This window comes from Cydia amplana, chromosome 11 (assembly GCF_948474715.1).
Source record: "Cydia amplana chromosome 11, ilCydAmpl1.1, whole genome shotgun sequence".
Classification (NCBI taxonomy): Eukaryota; Metazoa; Arthropoda; class Insecta; order Lepidoptera; family Tortricidae; genus Cydia; species Cydia amplana.
The window spans coordinates 11,849,300-11,861,427 of NC_086079.1; the positions used below are offsets into that span (position 1 = coordinate 11,849,300).

The window sequence follows — 12,128 nt, forward strand, 5'->3', positions numbered from 1 at the left end:
AAGTTAACTCATAGAATTAATATGACTAGAACAACTGTCAATCTTCAAAAGTGCGACCAAAAATGAAATGCAAGTGTGTGCGTAAATTGTCTATGTGAGATCAAAAATAGTGATGTCATGTTACAACAAATTAATAATCTGTCGATGTTTAATTGCTTTATCGACTACTTTTTCAAATGTGTTATTTTAAACGTTTAAATTCTACGACATTATGACGTATAAATAACACTTACACTGCGTGTGCTATCAAAATCGTTGCAGACTTATCTTAATGTAACTCTTACTGTGTTGGAAAGTGAAGTTTAAATTTACCGCTAAACATGAGCACCTTCAAAAAGGTATAACAATCGTTATTATTTGAAGTCGGTTATAAAAGCTAATATCTTAATGATGTCTTGTGTAGAAATAATTACATAGCTATTAATATACCGACAAGTTATCGATACTGTCATATGAACATTTTGTCAAGCCCTAGCGTTAAGTAACAGGTTATGTTTTTACACAAAATATTTTAAATTATAGACTAATATGATAAAATATTAGCACACAAAGGAAGAAAAACTTATAATAAACTTTATAAACCGGCTTCTTACACTTTTTACGCTGTTAATTTGACAAAATATCGTTATGAAAATTTCGCTCGGAATACCATAAATCCTCTGAAATGAGTATTTGCTTGGATTATTTGGCCCTGTGACACTGCAACCCGGCACACTACAAGACACCATCTTCACTGAATTACTTTATTTAATACTTTTCGTCCTAATCTGTGTATATTTTTCAATTTGAAAATTACCGTGATACGCTCTTGGCTGTCCGCGGCCGTCGTCAAACTCAAAAGTGGTTACGTTTTCTCATTGGTAGTCTGACTTTTTCGCACTCATGGGATGTTCATATACGTGATGGCTTCCCTTTCGCACACTTAAGCTGTCTGTCAAGCGCGAGCGGGAATTGTATGTCTGTGAGTTAACTTCAGGCGTCTGAGTGACAGCTTTTGTTTGACACGGCGTGGAAAAGGTTAAGGATTAAATCACAGAATAAATAATAGTACTAAGTACAGAAGACGCACTCTCTAACAAAACGCGTCTGTTACGATCAGCAATCAGCACAGATATGGCCGCTAGGTGGCGACAGCGCCACGCGCGGCTTATGGCTTTCCCCAAAATTGGGGTCGAACGGATGTACTTTTAGCTACCTGTAGCAAAGCGACGAAGTCGCGGAGTGAACCACGCCCGATTAAATTAGATTGCACTTACGGGAAGTGTGACTTTAAAGATCTGACACATTCGTCAGATTCCTTTTTCGTCAGGATAAATTATAGCCTGTTTTTTTTCGGACGACAACGGACTTTTGGTCAGATTCCGCATTTGTCAGAATTTTCTATTCCAAAAACATTTCCTGCACAACTTAACCAGACGGAGCCCCGCGAACGGGGCTCCTATTTCTGGGCGGTTTGCCCTTCGGGCATCTGAAGCTACCTAACTACCTATTGATTTAGTGCGACGTTCGTGAAAACATTACGTAGGTAGGTTAGGTAGCTTAAGATGCCCGAAGGGCAAAGCGCCCAAGCGAAGGGCGAAGCGGGGCTCCGTCTGGTTAAGTTGTGAAGGTTTAAATTGTTCGATCCACTGGTGGAGCATATTAAGAGATGCAAGTATCACAGGATAATTCCAAATCTTCCACATTATAGGTAAGTTTTTTCTGTCCAAAGAGTATTTCCGTTGTCGTCCGAAAAAAAAAACAGGCTATAATTTATCCTGACAAAAAAGGAATCTGACGAATGTCCTAGATCACTTCATGAATCATCAAAGCTGGACACTTGGAATTGTATAGTGTGTCAAAGGTCTGTTTGATTTCAAACAGAGAATCATACTATCTTTGTCTAACACTAGTACTAGCACCCAAAAGAAAAGGATGAGTGTAGTTTTTTAGGGTTCCGTACCCAAAGGGTATAAACGGGACCCTATTACTAAGACTCCGCTGTCCGTCCGTCCGTCTGTCACCAGGCTGTATCTCACGAACCGTGATAGCTGTCTAGCAAATACATCATCTGTGAATATTTCAACTGTCTAGTTGAAATATTCACAGATGATGTATTTGTTGCCGCTATAACAACAAATACTAAAAACAGAATAAAGATTTAAGTGGGGCTCCCATACAACAAACGTGATTTTTGACCGAAGTTACAGAAGGCGGGGTCAGTACTTGGATGGGTGACCGTTTTTTTGCTTGTTTTGTGCTATTTTTTGTTGATGGTGCGGAACCCTCCGTGCGCGAGTCCGACTCGCACTTGGCCGGTTTTATTTTGTTCCTATTTACTGACAAGATTTGGTTGACCCAGTATATTTTAGTTTTTTGGGGAAACCATAAAGTTAGACCAGAATATATATCTGCAACGATTTTGAGCGGACTGGAAAAGGGTTAACACTTTCGGTGCCGGGCGCCTCGTTTCCAGTACAAAATGAAACGTGTTCTTGGCAGTGAATGTGTCAAGCGTGAAAAGGACGGACAGTTACTTTCTCATTTTATAATATTAAGTATAAATATATATGTATACATGCGAAAGTAACTCTAGGATTACTAACTTGGGGTTAGAAGACAAAATATTGGAATATTCTTAAGTTTATTTCTTATCTAGAAATGCAATCACAATCAAAAATAACTTAAAACGCGTATCTAGTCCTAATATCTTCTAGTTTCTTGGAGACTTCAGCGGGCGTTCGCTCCAGGTCGCCTGCGATCGCCTTTTGTTTCGAGGGCTCCAGCGAGTTGAACTGCTCGCAAAGGTCACCGTCTATCACATTCTGGAAAGAAGGACATACGATCATATAAGTGTGTTTCAACGGCAGATATAACTATAAAGGTAAATTTAGTGAAATGTTCATTCCAAATACTACGAGAGCGCCGAAAGCGACGTTCCCGACTCTCAGGAGTGCAGTCCATGCTGGCCACGCGAGACCGCCATAACGGCCAGTCAGCGCGTCGCCTCACAAGGACCTTGATCTCTCCACAGTGTAACACAAGTACCCACGCCAAGTGGGTATCTGCTGACTAACCGTGGATTCAGAGATATTTAGTTCTTAATTCACAAGACTCGAAGAAAAGAGGAAGATACACACTTATAAGAGCGGACGTTTCTCCACCGCACTCTCCCGCAACTTTGGTCGAAATTTTTTAATGTATTTGTAAAGATATTAATTAACCTCTCTCTCTTCTCTGCCAGTTCGATACAAATTTAGTCTAAGGAACTACTCAAAAGATAAACTCACCTTTACTGGGTAATAATAACTTCTAAAGGAGAGATGATCCCGTCCGCAAATGGGAGAGTTTTCACTTCGCATGTGCATCTCGAGGTGCTGGAAGAAGTCGTGGTCTTCCCGCGAGGTGAATGGCAGCAGCACTCCCAACGAGCCGCTGATGGTCGCGTACAGCAGCGCCTCCGACCCGCCGGGGATCAGCGTCGCTCGCTGCAGCGACGTTACGGTTTCACCCACATGGAAATTAACGACTATCTCTCCCTTTTGAGATGCTCCGTTCAGAAGACCTGTAAGAGAATTGAATATGTAATACAATTTTGTATAAAAATATGCTGATGAATGATGTTTTGCGTCAGAGTCGGATAAGTAGAATCATAGCATTTCATTAGTCTAGCATGTGTAAATTTGAGTATCATCATTTAGTTCATTATTAGAGAATGAGTAACTTTTCTGTATTTTAGTCTATTTGGATTTAAATTAAACAAAAATACATATAATATGTTTATAATTACCTCTGTCCCAAAGAGCCTTATTTCCCGTGGGATCCTCGTCAACGTCATCCGACACGGACTGCGGCAGCCTGACGACGGCGACGTTGCCGAACTTGTCCGACATCGCGATCGTGTCGTAATCCAGCAGGCAGCTGCTGGTGATCCACCGCGGGTTCGTGTCATCGGCGAATATGATCAACTGATTCTCCCGCTTCTTGTACTTCACACAGAACACGGACTCCTGGACGTCGCAGACGAAGATTCTCTGGCCGATCGTCATGATGTCCGCTACGAGATTGGGAATGTGTCGGTTCTCGCACTTGCGGAGGAGCTTCCTGCGGCCGATGTCGTAGAGGCGCAGCATGCGGCCGACCCCGACGAGCAGCTTGCCGTTGAAGGCGGCGAGGGCGCCCGGGTACTCGTCGACGGGCGTCTTGTGCACGAGCTCCAGCTTGCCGGTGGCGGCGTACATCTTGTACACGTGCAGGCTGCCCTCGGAGCAGGCGCGCGGCGACAGCACCAGGTCCTTGGCCACGCCCACCACGAGGTGCGGCTGCGCGTGCTCGGCGTGCGCGGCCCAGCGCACCACGCACAGCGACACGGCCGCCTCGTTCTGCTCCAGCGGCAGCCGCGCCACCGTGCCCGGCGCCGCGCCGCCCGACCCCATGTCCACCACGCGGATCTGAGACGCCCACATACCTACAACGATCATGTTTTCGTTTAATACGAGCCCCTCGTTTATATTAACGAAACCATAGAGAAATAAGTAAGACAAGAGTGATCACTCCATACATCAGTTCAGACTATTAATTTCAGTGGCTACATCTAGCATCGAGTAGCGGAACTATCGGTACTGCTACTTGACAATAGATGTCGCACCGACCGGAAAGTCTATCTCGACAGCATAAGACTTTCCGGTCGGTGCTACATCTATTGTCAAGTAGCGGTACTGATAGTTCCGCTACTCTATACTAGATGCTAAATTAGTATTTTTGGTACTAAAACTGATGTATGGAGTGAGCACTCTATGTATTTTTTTCTCTATGACGAAACTAAGAAGTAAATAAATTTCATCATGTGATCAAATGTCTCCCTAGCTTGAATCAAATGACTTGTGGGAAGATCATCTGGGATTAACGCTGGGATATAATATGGCCACATCCGATTAGAGTCAGCGTGCTCCGAGACATCATCTGCTCTTGCCCAGAGAATGTGGCCATTATTCAGAGAAAATGCTATATTTTTTCCGTAATTACCTGCGCCGGCTTTTGGGGACGAGAAAACGTTTTCAGGTAACACGTCGGACAGGAACGCGTCGGCCATTTCGTTAGCGAGCGTCTGCTCCTCGGGGCCTCCGCCGGCCGCCGCTTCACGCATTTCTTGAGCCATTTGAACCCTGCATGATGATTAGATATTTTAGAACTAATGCGGTGTTAATTTTTGCAGCTTTACTAGTTGAAACAAGTCAGTACTGCAGGTGTATCCTCAATTAAATTAGGTTTTGTGTGTATGTTGTCATCATTCAATATTTAAATGCACATAAAAATACATTGACTGTATTATTACCTTCTTTGTTTTTTCATTTCTTCTGTGTATGAATTGTGATCAGTCTCTAAAATAATAATTTGATTGTTGTCACTGTTGATGACAAATTTTCTCGGCGTGTATTCCAGTGGTAGATAAGTTTGATTGAAAACCGCTCCTAACTTTTCGAGCGCCAAGATTCTCAGAGTATTGGATGAGATCGCTACGATACCTTCAGCGCATTGCTCTGCAAAGAAAATCAAAATTATGAGTAATTGTCAACAAAGTAACAACTATAAAAATACTAATTATTGAATGAAGCAAATGTCCACGGCATGGTTTTGCCGCCTTCACGGCCTGATCGGCTCCAGCTTGGCTATGGAATATGCCGAGTGCCAACCTCAACCCGAAGGGAAGTTGACATGCTTTTCGACGTTGTGGGCTTATCACTGCATGGGGCAGCTACGCACCACACTCACGCGGCCACGCCCGAAGGCACGCCCGAAGGCACGCCCGCGCAAACACGTCGTGTAAGATGGATTTGAAACATGGCCGCTCCAGCTATAGTAATGCATCAAGATTGACCATCGCTAATAAGCCTAATGATGGTTCCCGAAATCCCGACTACTATACAAGATATACGTATGGTGCACCACAGAGTTGCGTTAGAGTACGCTGAAAAAGCCACGATTAAATCCATCTTCATTAGATAAAAAAATAATTGACATTAATGACTACCTGAACTGAATCCTGCAGCATATTCAAGACATTCGTAAGAGAGTGGCGTCAGGTGGAAACGGTTCTGGTAATGATAGCCAAGCCAGGTCCTCGATGACACGGCAAGTACTGCCTCGGCTGCTTGTACTCTCACTTTAAATAGCTTAACTGGCCTCGAGCCCAGGTACCTGGTAACAAAAAAGGAGAGTATTTGTACACATTTCTATTTGATGTTTTTATATCTCTTAATTAAATGTTATCAGATCTGGTTAAGCAATCGTCAATGTTTTTCAGATGAAACACGGAGCGTAAATATTTACATCATGGAAATCTCCATTACACTTAGCACTCATCATATCATATTAAAGAAATAGGTACCTTGTTCTTGTGTCTGCTAGATCTCCACTGACAGAGTCCAGTGTTGTTCTCAGTAACACACCATTGCTTAAACCAATGTTGAGATGTAAAGCAGATTTTGCGCCAGATTCAAATGGTTGTTCCACTATGCACAGTGACTCGGCGCCAGCAGGTAAGGCTTGCATCGACCTTGGTGCTAAACAGTCCTAAAAACGTAAAATAAACATTATAACACTTACAACCACTGGTAATAACTTTCATGAAAGAAATAATTTTCAGAATTGATTGAATAACGCATTTTTGGGTTGTTATAATCACAAACGATCAGTGGTGTCCTGGTATCATCATGTGACATAAACAAATAAAATAATGTATAGACATGCTGAGGATCTTACCGATGGGTCCAAGGAGATGATTCTGACAGTGTTGTCATTGAGTCCAACTGCTAAGAACCAAGCTCTTTGCTCTCCAGTAGCTACAGAGCCCAAAGCCATGCATGACACATCTGATGACAGCTTTTTTCTTTCTGTGTACTCATTTAATTGACCAGTCTGTAATATAAACAAGACATCTTAATTATGAACAACTATATTTTTAAACTTAAGTATTTAGAAAAAGTATATGAATGAATGTTTGTCCACGGCATGGTTTTGCCGCCTTCACGGCCTGAACGGCTCCAGCTTGGCTATGGAATATGCCGAGTGCCAACCTCAACCCGAAGGGAAGTTGACATGCTTTTCGACGTTGTGGGCTTATCACTGCATGGGGCAGCTACGCACCACCCTCACGCGGCCACACCCGAAGGCACGCCCGCGCAAACACGTCGTTTAAAAAAAATAATCCTACAGTTAAATTAACTTACCGGATCCATCTCAAAATAGACCAGTTCCCCACCAGTGAGAGCAATGACTACTTGTCTCTGATTGACTGCGCATTTTACGATAGTCTTTTTGCCAGGCGCCTTCCATTCGTTGACGCGCTTGTCGGCGCGAATATGCCGGATGCCATCCGGGTACACTTGCACCAGAGCGTCGTTCCCGAGCGCGTGGCAGCTCAGGGTCGGCGTCGTGCCTAAGAAGCCCGAGTCCGTCACTTCCTCGACAGTCTCGCCAATAGAGAGCACCAGTGTGGCGTTCACGAATGACACAATGATGTATGAATCATATTCCTCTGCAACCAAGAGAAAAGCAGGTGATAAAATTGTAACGGGTAGCCGTCAGTTTGATCATTCTTCATGTGATGGCAGCCCCGATGAAGTTAATTGGAGCGCCCGATGCCTACCTGTGCGTCTGGTGAGACCATCTCAATGTTCATCGCCCGTAAGTAGATTCTGAAAAGAAAAACCACTGGTGTTTATGTATGACAAACAACCAGGGTTTTATTAGTATTTTGTTTGAAAAAAGGAGCATTCATAAGTGGTTATTGGGTAGCGTCACGGTTTATCAGTAACACGGACCAAATGATATAATCATTAAGCTCCTTTGTAGACTACTTTTGGTGAACATTTAGAAGAAAACCTTTAATTTATAATTTTTGTCTCTCATAGGGGTATGCACATCAATCTTTGTTATTACTTCGTTTATTGTTACCAACAAATTCAAATTTGCATATGCTGAAAATTAAATCTTACCATCTTTATGTCTCCTAACTGTCCATACTGCATTAGGAGATCCTGGAAGCTCAGACACAGCCATTTCTGCCACTTCCAAACCATGTCTTAAGGCTCTAATGGATGACCTAGGTCCACGACCACATGCTAAGTAAACTTGAGGTGTGTCTTCCCCGGCCAAGTCAGCTACATGACATGCTAAAATAAACGAAACAAGTTTAAATGTTAATCAAGAACGGTGTAAAACAATGGTACACTCAATGAAATAAATTAGTTCTTAAAGTTATCTCAGATCTGGTTAAGTATTCGTCAATGTTTTTCAGATGAAACACGGAGCGATAATAGTTTACATCACAGATAATTTTGGCCATTTCTTGGTGGTTGTAGTACTTCAAGATCATTTAATACGTTAATTAAAATTTTACCTAATATAGGAGAGAGTGAGTCGAGCTCATCCACAAGCACCAAGTTCCGGAGAGGCCTTGGGGCAAAGAAAAATGTGTCTCCTTCCTCCAAAGGCATTGCTGAACTGAACTCTGGCTCATCATCCTCATCACCCAAGTGAGCAATCTGGTACAAATAACTGCAATGAAACATTAAAAAATTAATCACAAGTCATTTCATTAAATTTTTTCAATAAAGATTTAACTGAATTAAATTGTAAGTCCACTATCAGTGTGCATTACCCCACATAAAAGGGTAGGACCTTGGTTCAGGGAATCTTTACTATAGCATGTTTACATAAATATGTGAGAATGGAACAGTTCCATTTCACAGGTTCCACATGCATACAAAATGCATGTCAAAATAAATTAGTTACTTACTGGTTGCCAAATTCACAGGCCACAAAGAGGAATCCAGTTTTCAAGACGCACATAGAAGTGGCTACTGGAACAGTGTCAAAGTATTTCAGTTTTATTTCCGTCACCATATCATCATCTGTTTCAATGGTTATCTTAAAAATGTCTCCTTGCTCGGTTTGTGCCAAAAAGAAGAACATTGATTTTGTCTTGTGTGTGGCTGAACATACAAAGATCATGCCTCTCTCAGGGTCATCCAAATCATTTCGGCGGCGAGGAATAGGGCACCGAATATCATGTTGGTCTCCCAAATTCTTGTATGTTAAGTAGTTCTCAGAGCAAATGAGTACTCCAGACGGTCCATCATTGCCACCAGGCACTGTAATAAGGAAGTTGGCGTGCTCCTCTAGAGGCTCAGAGTACTTTCTAACGACATGGTTCAGGCCTAAATCTAATTCATAGAATGTTAATGTCTGCTGAGTTTTTTGTGCCGCTTCACCTGTAAACAATTTTTGTATTAATAATCTAACATGTTTCAAAGTTGGCCATGGAAAATAAGTTAAAGAGAATCATAAAAAGGAGGATCTAGCGTCACTATCAATCGGAAACACGGACCTCAAAATAATCACTTCAAAGTTGCCCAATGTAATTCACAAAATTATGAGAAAATTAACTATGATACTGACACTTCAGTTACAATATTAATAATTGTATGTATTGCCACAAAAAAAAATCAGTAATTATTACCTGTAGGGTCAGAGTCAGCTTCTTCATAATCAATCTCAAGGCAAGCAAACATGGGATTCTCAAAGCCCACGTCCACTCCAACCATATGATACACCAGTGTGTTGGACTTGTGCGCTTCCAATGGAGAAGAGATGGTCAACCTCGCTTCAGCATCTCTGTTCAATATGTACACCAGTTTCTGCTTTTCAATGGCTCCAATCATAACCGCTCTGCCTTTCGGATCAATAGCCAAGTACTGTCCAGGAACTATTCTGCGACATCCAGATTTGCCAAAGGTTTCTTGGTGGACTTTTTCAAGGATGTTCTTAGCTGGAATATATTCCAGGATGACGATACGCCCAGAGTCAGATCCAATGACAATATAATCTGCAAAGGACCATAGGATTAAGTAAGGTAAAGAAAATGGTAAGATATATTTTTGTTAGCAGAGAAATGTGCCAATACAACGAACATCCCAGCCATCATAGAGATTGCCAAGAGCGACGCGATGGCATATAATCTCTGCATCTAGTTATCCCATTCCTTCGTATTGTAGAAAGATGGAGCAAGACGATGCAAGTTAATGTACCTAACCTCCATTTTCAATGATACTAGCGACCCGCCCCGGCTTCGCACGGGTTAACAAATTATACATAAACCTTCCTCTTGAATCACTCTATTTAAAAAAAAACGCATCAAAATCCGTTGCGTAGTTTTAAAGATCTAAGCATACATACAGACAGCGGGATGCAACTTTGTTTTATACTATGTAGTAATTACCGAATAAAGTACATATACTGATTACATAATTCTAAAGCCCCATTCAGACAAGAACTTGCATGCAATATTCGATACATGGCTAACTACAGAGTACAATGAATTCAGTTGATCGACCAAATACCACAATATGTAATGAAAGTCGCATGCAAGTTCTTGAACCGTCTAAACGGGGCTTAACTTCCGCAGTTTAATGACAGTCAATAAAAAATGAGTTTAAGAACCACATGGTCAAATGATAACCCTACTTAACCTATAAACGATTGTGGATCTAATCTGTTAGTGACCTCAATAAATACACGTGTTAAAAAGTTCACTTACCTTTAGTGCCGCCAGTGAGCCGAAATGACATCATCGAACGGATAATGCCGAAAATCTCCACTTTCAGCAGTGTATGCACTTTACCGGTGTTGGGATCCGGTCGTAACATTTCCAAGATCTTCCCGCGAGATATTACTATCTCTTGCTGTTTCGTCCCGGAGAAATTGCCGTGAACCGCATGGGTAATGGCTGTAGAGCCTTGTAGAGTCAAATTATACAAATACATTTTGAATCATTCAATTCAACCTGAAACAAAAACGGTCACTTGAGCAATGTCCTGCGAGTCCTGTCAAACACGAGTAACCCCTAGTGGAATAAGGAATAAGTATAATAAATTTAATGTTAAGCTCGTAACTGACGAAAACAGAGAGAATCTTGTGTTTTCGAATGGGTGAGCATATTTAATATTGCACCCTATAAACGACCACGAATGATACAGATCTAGCGTGGAGATACCAAGTGCAAATAATAGTTACAAACACAACACATGTGTATAGTAATATGATTTGTGTAATTACCTGTATTTATTGACGGTTGATTGCCGCAATGCGGCTTGATATATTTTTGTAACTTGCCGGCGCCTCCTCTCCTCCTCTCACACGACCGCAAGATGGCGGCCGGCACAAGTGCCATTGATTCACGGTGTATCTCCATAAAACCGACCAATGAAAAAGAAGCATTTTCCATCATGGCGTCTGGTTTTATACCTATGGTGTTGCCATTTTATAACCATAATCTACTATTTAGTTTTTATAATAGCACCACCTTGTGGCGAGTAGGCAAACCAATGAGAGCATTACTACAATGGTAGTATTGTATGAACCTATGCTACTAATCGCTAGATGGCGCTTACATTAAGCAAAAGTGGAGCTTTCTTTATTTTAACTAGATGGCGCTTAAATCAATTCATACAGTCTTCAATCCGTACCACTAGATGACGCTGACGTTGGGCGTGAATACTTTTGAAGTTTTATTTCTCCTGTTTGTTTCTATCTCCTCTATCCAACCACTATATCTCAGTTTTGTTTTATGTTTTGAACGGAAAGTTAAACAAAATAATAGTAAAAAATCTACGGTAGCCTTTTAATAAAAAAATTAAAAAAACTCAATTGGTGGCATTGAGTTTTTTTAATTTTTTTATTAAAAGGCTATCGTGGATTTTTTACTATTCATCATCATCATCATCATTTTTATTATATTAGGTACCTATACCTATGTAGGTAGGCACTTACCGTTACCGATTTATTAAAAAACATAATTAAACAATAATACAAAACAATAATAAAATTATATCTATCTATCTAATCTAAACGGCTCTAACGATTTCGATGAAATTTGCTATATGGTTTTCGAGGGCGAAAAATCGATCTATTTAACTAGGTCTTGTCTCTGGGAAAACATACATTTTCGAGTTTTTATATGTTTTCCGAGCAAAGATCGGTCCCCCAGATATTAATACTTTATTGTACATTTTCGACCCGAACTTCTAATAAAATAAAGGTCTTCATTCCTCACAAAATGGTTTATCCACAAAATCCTGCCTATCTTC

At 41.2% G+C, this 12,128-nt stretch overlaps 1 protein-coding gene across 2 annotated transcripts; it reads right to left on the bottom strand.

Moving 5' to 3' along the window:
* Positions 1-2,619: 2,619 nt before the first annotated feature.
* LOC134652490 (splicing factor 3B subunit 3) lies at positions 2,620-11,255 on the bottom strand. 2 transcript variants are annotated; one of them, XM_063507685.1, is made up of 15 exons: positions 11,098-11,251; positions 10,580-10,825; positions 9,503-9,868; positions 8,780-9,254; positions 8,381-8,538; positions 7,977-8,153; positions 7,209-7,516; positions 6,742-6,897; positions 6,368-6,552; positions 6,011-6,177; positions 5,315-5,519; positions 5,005-5,144; positions 3,770-4,447; positions 3,270-3,544; positions 2,620-2,804 (listed from the first exon to the last, which is right to left on the bottom strand). In XM_063507685.1, exons 2-15 carry the CDS (start codon positions 10,803-10,805, stop codon positions 2,664-2,666), a joined length of 3,657 nt encoding a protein of 1,218 aa, XP_063363755.1. In that variant the 5' UTR covers positions 10,806-10,825; positions 11,098-11,251; the 3' UTR covers positions 2,620-2,663. The 2 variants fall into 2 exon arrangements, with proteins under 2 accessions (XP_063363755.1, XP_063363754.1); XM_063507684.1 differs by lacking the exons at positions 2,620-2,804; positions 3,270-3,544; positions 3,770-4,447; ... (3 more) ...; positions 6,368-6,552; positions 6,742-6,897 and adding an exon at positions 7,628-7,676 and having other exon boundaries at positions 7,379-7,516; positions 11,098-11,255.
* Positions 11,256-12,128: the final 873 nt, after the last annotated feature.

Coding starts and splice junctions, on each gene's coding strand:
- LOC134652490 (XM_063507685.1), bottom strand. CDS start 10,805: ATGTATTTGTATAATTTGACTCTACAAGGCTCTACAGCCATTACCCAT. Junction 9,869..10,579: donor GCTCACTGGCGGCACTAAAG/GTAAGTGAACTT, acceptor GGTCCTTTGCAG/ATTATATTGTCATTGGATCT. Junction 9,255..9,502: donor AGCTGACTCTGACCCTACAG/GTAATAATTACT, acceptor AATTGTTTACAG/GTGAAGCGGCACAAAAAACT.